We start from the raw sequence: 7235 nt of genomic DNA on the forward strand, positions 1-7235 counted from the left end.
ATATGAAAAGATATTCAACATCATTAGCTATCAGGGAAATGCAAATCAAAACTACAATGAGATATCACCTCACTCTGGTCAGAATGGCTATAATTAACAAGACAGGCAACAACAAATGTTGGTGAGGATGTGGAGAGAAGGGAACACTTGTACCCTGCTGGTGGGAGTGCAAACTGGTTCAGCAACTATGGAAAGCAGTATGGAGTGTCTTCAGAAAATTAACAATAGATCTACCATATATTCCAGCTATCCCACTGCTGGGTATTTATCCAAAGAACTTGAAAATGCAAAGGCATAAAGATACATGCACCCCTATGTTCATTGCAGCATTATACACAATAGACAAGAATTGGAAGCAATGTAGGTGCCCATCAAGGGATAAATGGATAAAGAAGATGTATTTATACACGATGGAATAGTACTCAGCCATAAGAAATGATGAAATCCGGCCATTTGTGACAACATGGATGCTCCTTGAGGGTATTATGCTGAGTGAAATTAGTCAGAGGGAGAAAATCAAATACCGTATGATCACACTCATAAGTAGAAGATAAAAATAATGACAAATAAACACATAGCAACAGAGATTGGATTGGTGGTTACCATAGGGGAAGGTGGGGGGAGGGCCAAAGTGGTGATTAGGCTCACATGTGAGGGGATGGACTATAATTAATTTTTGGGTGGTGAACGTGATGTAATCTACACAGAATTTGAAATATATTACGATGTACATCTAAAAGCTATATAATGTTATAATCCAATGTTACTGCAATTAAAAAAATAAAAAATTAAAAAATATATCTAGTTTTTTTCTATTGAGATCAAAGAAGATGATGTGATATTTTCTTAATTTTTCTTTACTTTTTGAGAAAATTCAAAATAAAAAATATACAACAGTATTGTAACAAATATCTCTCTGTCACTCAGAATTAACTATTGCTATTTTGACATATTTGCTTCCATTTTAAAGACGAAATACATTTTTACAGGTTTAATTCAATTTCCTTTTAATGACTGTCTTGTGTCCTATTCCATTTTCTCTTTCTCATGGGTGCAAGTTTCGTATGAATCATTCTAATATATTTCCAATAGCTTCACATAATAAGAATGCATCTATAAACACCAGAGTGTTGTGCTAATTAATTAGATTTTTAGGATCTATACATATTAATATATTTAGATTGAGTTCATTCCTTTATCTTTTGTATTCTATTAATCACATTAATCATAGTATATTAATCCATTCCTCTATTGATAGACATCACATATCAGCATTTTTTTCTTATCTTGAGATTTATTAAGGTATTTGTGACTTAATGACTTTCAAATGCTGTTAAATGCTGGCTGGATACTAGGGGAAAAATGTATTTTCTATATGCTATAAACCAGAGTTACAAATTTATACATAAATTTGAAATTATTTGTTCTATTATTCAAGTGCTACATCTTTATTTCTCCTACTTAATCTATAACTAAATTAGGTAAATGTGTTAATGTCTGCCACTACTATTGTGTGCCTGACAATTTCTACCTACAATCTCCCCCCAAAATACCTTGTGATTTTCTAAAAAATTATAAATGCAGTGCATGCTTATAAAAGCCATCAGAAAATTTAAAACTTTATTAAAAATAAGAAAGGAATAGTTATTCATTATTTCAGCACTAAGTGATAACCATCATTAACATACTCGTGTATAGCATTCCAGATTTTTTTTTATACACACACTTAAAGACAGTTTATATATACAAACTATTTAAAAAATAGTTTTCAGCTGCCTGGTGGCGCAGCCGTTAAGTTTGCAGGATCTGCTTCAGTGGCCTTGGGTTCACTGCTTGGGATCCCAGGTGCGGACCCATGCACCCACTGTTTGGCAAGCCATGCTGTGGCAGGCATCCCACATATAAGGCAGAGGAAGATGGGCACGGATGTGAGCTCAGGGCCAGTCTTCCTCAGCAAAGAGAGGAGGATTGGCAGCAGATGTTAGCTCAGGGCTAATCTTCCTCAAAAAACACAAAAAAGTTTTAAAATAAAAATATATTTATTGCATTTTTTGGTATTGAAACATACATGCTTGCATAACTTCTAACTATACAGAAATATATAAAGCTGAAAGTGAAAATACTGTATGATTTCTCTGTAACTACTGTTTATTTCATGTATACCTTTAAAGATACTTCATATCATATAAACTTATTGTTTAAACATAGTGTGTATTATTTTATTGTATGGTAATATCATAATATATGTCACCAAGCCTGTGTAAATAGAAACTGATAATCTTTTAAAATAGTTTTTTAAAATGCTGCAATGCACCTACATTTTATAAGTATAGTTTTGCATCCTTATCCAATGATTTTCATAGACGAGGTCTCTAAATGAGACATTTCTAAATAAAAGTGGAACTATTCAAAATATTGATATACATTTTCAAATTGCCTTATGATTATAACAACTTGCACTTTGGCTGGCATAAGAGTACATTTTTTCAGCTCTCTGTGGAAAACAAGGTTTACCATTATTTTTCATCTTTGCCAATATAAGCTAGAAGTAAAATCTCATTGTTTTAATTTGAATTTCTTTGATTACCAGTGAGCGTAATCATCCTTTTATATGCCCATTGGCCATTTGCACTTCTTTTGTAAAACGCAAGCTCCTCCCAGGCTTCTCCCTGTCCTCCATTTGGAGTGTTAATCTTTTCCTTTTTGCTTTGTCAGAATTCTTTATTTTTCATTTTTTACATGGGGTTGATTCGATTCAGGCTTTCATCCTTTCAGTGCCTTATGAACTGCAAATATATATATTCTCCACTGGTTTTTAATGTCCTTTACAGAAGCTGGCTCCTTCTCCTCTCTTCCTCCCTCCTTCTCCTCTTTTCTCCTCTCTTGTCTTCTCTCTTTGTTTCTTTCTCTGTTTCTCTCTCTCTTTGTTTCTCACTCACACTCTCTCTCTCTCTTTTTTTCAGTACAGAAGTTTTTAATTTTGACCGAGTCCAATCTATCATTCCGGTCCTGGAGCCGCGTCAGCAGAGGGGGGCGGGGAGGTGAGCGCAGAACTGGGGGAGGGGGAGGGGAAGGGGCGGGGAGGAGCGGGCGGAGCGGCTGCGGGAGTTGCTGGGAGTGCGCGCGGTGGGATCACAAGGCGGCTTTGGAGGCCCAGAGACCTGAGCGTGGAGACCTCAGCCCGCGGCCTACACGGAGTCCCCTCTCCACTGGAGGACCAGGGAACCGCAGTCTTCATCACAGAGGTACCGTGCTCCGCGCTCCCTGCCCGGCCCTGCCCAGCCTGCTGCGGCGGCGCCTCCTTCCTTCCTCCTTCCCTCGCTCTCTCTCTTGCCCGCCCGCGCCTTCCCTGTCTGCCTGCGTCACCGCGGCCGCCATGGCTGAGAACGGCGAGAGCAGCGGCCCCCCGCGCCCCTCCCGTGGCCCTGCTTCGGCCCAAGGCCCTGCCTCTGCTCCGGCCGAGCCCAAAATCATCAAAGTCACTGTGAAGACCCCCAAAGAGAAAGAGGAGTTCGCGGTGCCCGAGAATAGCTCAGTCCAGCAGTTTAAGGAAGCGATTTCGAAACGCTTCAAATCCCAAACCGATCAGCTAGTGCTGATTTTTGCCGGAAAAATCTTAAAAGATCAAGATACCTTGATCCAGCACGGCATCCATGATGGACTGACTGTTCACCTTGTCATCAAAAGCCAGAACCGACCTCAGGGCCCTTCCACACAGCCTAGTAATGCCGCGGGAACTAATACTACCTCCCCGTCGACTCCCAGGAATAACTCCACACCTCTTTCCACAAATAGCAACCCATTTGGTTTGGGGAGCCTGGGAGGACTTGCAGGCCTTAGCAGCCTGGGCTTGAGCTCAACCAACTTCTCTGAGCTCCAGAACCAGATGCAGCAGCAGCTCCTGTCCAGCCCTGAGATGATGATCCAAATCATGGAAAATCCCTTTGTTCAGAGCATGCTTTCGAATCCTGATCTAATGAGGCAGCTCATTATGGCCAATCCACAGATGCAACAGTTGATTCAGAGAAACCCAGAAATCAGTCACCTGCTCAACAACCCAGATATAATGAGGCAGACCCTGGAAATAGCCAGGAATCCAGCCATGATGCAAGAGATGATGAGAAATCAGGACCTGGCTCTCAGCAATCTCGAAAGCATCCCAGGTGGCTACAATGCCCTGCGGCGCATGTACACTGACATTCAAGAACCCATGCTGAATGCCGCACAAGAGCAGTTTGGGGGTAATCCATTTGCCTCGGTGGGGAGCAGTTCTTCCTCTGGGGAAGGCACGCAGCCTTCTCGCACAGAAAATCGAGATCCACTACCCAATCCATGGGCACCACCACCGGCTACCCAGAGTTCTGCGACCACCAGCACAACCTCAAGCAGTGGCAGTGGCAGTGGCAGTGGGTCTGGTAGTAGCTCCACCAGTGCTACCGGGAACACCGTGGCTGCAGCCAATTATGTTGCCAGCATCTTCAGTACCCCAGGAATGCAGAGCTTACTGCAACAGATAACTGAAAACCCCCAGCTGATCCAGAATATGCTGTCTGCGCCCTACATGAGAAGCATGATGCAGTCGCTGAGCCAGAATCCAGATTTGGCTGCACAGATGATGCTGAATAGCCCCGTGTTTACTGCAAATCCTCAGCTGCAGGAGCAGATGCGTCCCCAGCTCCCGGCTTTCCTACAGCAGATGCAGAATCCAGACACACTCTCAGCTATGTCAAACCCAAGAGCAATGCAGGCTTTAATGCAGATCCAGCAGGGGCTACAGACATTAGCCACTGAAGCACCTGGCCTCATTCCAAGCTTCGCTCCAGGTGTAGGGGTGGGGGTGCTGGGAACCGCTATAGGCCCTGTAGGCCCAGTCACACCCATAGGCCCTATAGGCCCAATAGTCCCATTTACACCCATAGGCCCCATTGGGCCCATAGGACCCACTGGCCCTGCAGGTCCACCTGGCTCCACTGGCTCTGGCGGCCCCCCTGGGCCCACCATATCTAGTTCTGCACCCAGTGAAACCACAAGCCCAATATCAGAATCTGGACCCAACCAGCAGTTCATTCAGCAAATGGTGCAGGCTCTGGCTGGAGCAAATCCTCCACAGCTGCCGAATCCAGAAGTCAGATTTCAGCAACAACTGGAACAGCTCAACGCCATGGGGTTCTTAAACCGTGAAGCAAACTTGCAGGCTCTAATAGCAACAGGAGGCGACATCAATGCTGCCATTGAGAGGCTGCTGGGCTCCCAGCCATCGTAATTACATTTCTGTACCTTGAAAAAATGTATCTTATTTTTGATAATGGCTCTTAAATCTTTAAACAGACAAAAAATTCGTGCTTTACTTTCATTTTGATTATTTTAAATCTGTCTAGTTATAAATCTAATATGCATTTTAAGATAGAATCCATCCCTCCGTCCCTCTTTGTTTCCTTCCTTCTTTCCTTCCCTCCCTCCCTCCCTCTTTGTTTCCTTCTTTCTTTCCTTCCCCCTTTCCCTCCCTCCCTTCCTTTCTCATTCCTTCTCTGTTTTGATGGTGGGAATCAATGCTGTTTCACTCAAAGGTGTTGCATGCAAACACTTCTCTTTATTCTGCATTTATTGTGATTTTTGGAAACAGGTATCAACCTTCACAGTTGGGTGAACAAGTTTTGTCCTACAGATGTCCAGTTTATTTGCATTTTAAACATTAGCCTATGATAGTAATTTAATGTAGAATGAAAATAATGAAAAACAAAAGCAAATTATTTGAAGCTCTCTAATTTGTGGTACAATATTGCTTATTGTGACTTTGGCATGTATTTTTGCTAGCAAAATGCTGTAAGATTTATACCATTCTTTGATCTTTTTTGCTATATTTGTACCCAGTACAGTAAGCACAATTTGAACTGTACATCTGGAAATATTACAACAGAATCTCTGAGCAGAATATGTGTAACCAAATTGAGAAAAAATAGAAATATTTCTGGAGCTAGGTATGTCTCACAAGTTTGTAGAATCTTACAGCATCTTTGATAAACTTCTCAGTGAAAATGTTGGCTAGGCAAGTTCAGTTAAAATATAGTAGAAATGTTTATCCTGGTATCTCTAAATATACATTTAATTGTACAGAAAACTTACAGTGTGACATTGTGTCAACATTTGCAGATTGACTGTATATGACCTTAATCTTTGTGCAGCCCGAAGGATCAGTGTAGTAATGCCAGGAAAGTGCTTTTTACCTAAGACTTCCTTCTCAGCTTCTCCCGTAAAGAGATCCTAATACTTTTGATTTGTAATTGGAAATGTAACTTTCACTGAAAGTGTCATGTGATGTTTGCATTACTTTTAACTGCTATGTATAAAGGAAACTGTATCTTTGGACTCTATCAGTTATTTCTCTTGTGCACAGGGAAAAATGCATTAAAAATGACTAAAAAAATAAAAAAATTAAAAATGGATAAATCTTTTCCTTTTTGCCTTCTGGCCCTAGGATCATGTTTAGAAGGATTGCCACACCCCAAGTTTTATATAAATTTTACCCTATATCTAATTTTAATGGTTTTGTTAAAAAAAAGTTCCTTTTCCCTATCTGGAGTTATTTTGATGTATGGGTTTAGGTATTCTTACGTTTTTTCCCTCAAAGAATTAACCAGTTGTTAGCCAGTATTTGTCTCATTGTCCACCTCCCTCATTTGAAATGTCACACATATATACACTTTCTTCTGGGTTTGAATTTTCTTTAGTACCACTGAACATTGTAGCCCCAGTATACCAGGCTATAGTTATTGAGTTAGAAATATAATTTCATATCTGTTAGGGCTAGTCCTCCTATTGATCTTTTTTAATTTTATTTTTCACAATTTTCTGATTATTCTGACATGTTTGTTTTACTAGATGAACTTTATATTTAATCAATTTCCCCTCCAAAATAAATTGGGTATTTGATTGGGATTGTCTTAATATGATGGTGAGAACTACGAATGCAGTGCTTTCCAGAAACATGATTGCCTCATTTTTAAAAAGCTTTTTACATTCTTCAAGAGAGTTTTATTTATTTAAGTCATGTATAATTTGTGATAAATGTATTCCTAGGTAATACACCATACTGGAAACAATACTGCGATTGGGAGCTCTTATTTAGTGTGTTATGTTGTCATTTTTGCTATATAGAGGAAGAAGGTACTTTCATAGATTAATTTTAAATTGGCAATTTACTGAAATCTATTAATTTCAGAGATATTCATTTGATC

At 40.4% G+C, this 7235-nt stretch overlaps 1 protein-coding gene across 1 annotated transcript; it reads left to right on the forward strand.

Annotated features, from left to right (window-relative positions):
• The first annotated feature begins 1599 nt into the window (after nucleotides 1-1599).
• Nucleotides 1600-6439, forward strand: UBQLN2 (ubiquilin 2). The gene has a single exon (XM_008509397.2). The coding sequence runs from the start codon at nucleotides 2819-2821 to the stop codon at nucleotides 5261-5263; it is 2445 nt and encodes an 814-aa protein (XP_008507619.2). The 5' UTR covers nucleotides 1600-2818; the 3' UTR covers nucleotides 5264-6439.
• Nucleotides 6440-7235: the final 796 nt, after the last annotated feature.

This window comes from Equus przewalskii, chromosome X (assembly GCF_037783145.1).
Source record: "Equus przewalskii isolate Varuska chromosome X, EquPr2, whole genome shotgun sequence".
Lineage (NCBI taxonomy): Eukaryota > Metazoa > Chordata > Mammalia > Perissodactyla > Equidae > Equus > Equus przewalskii.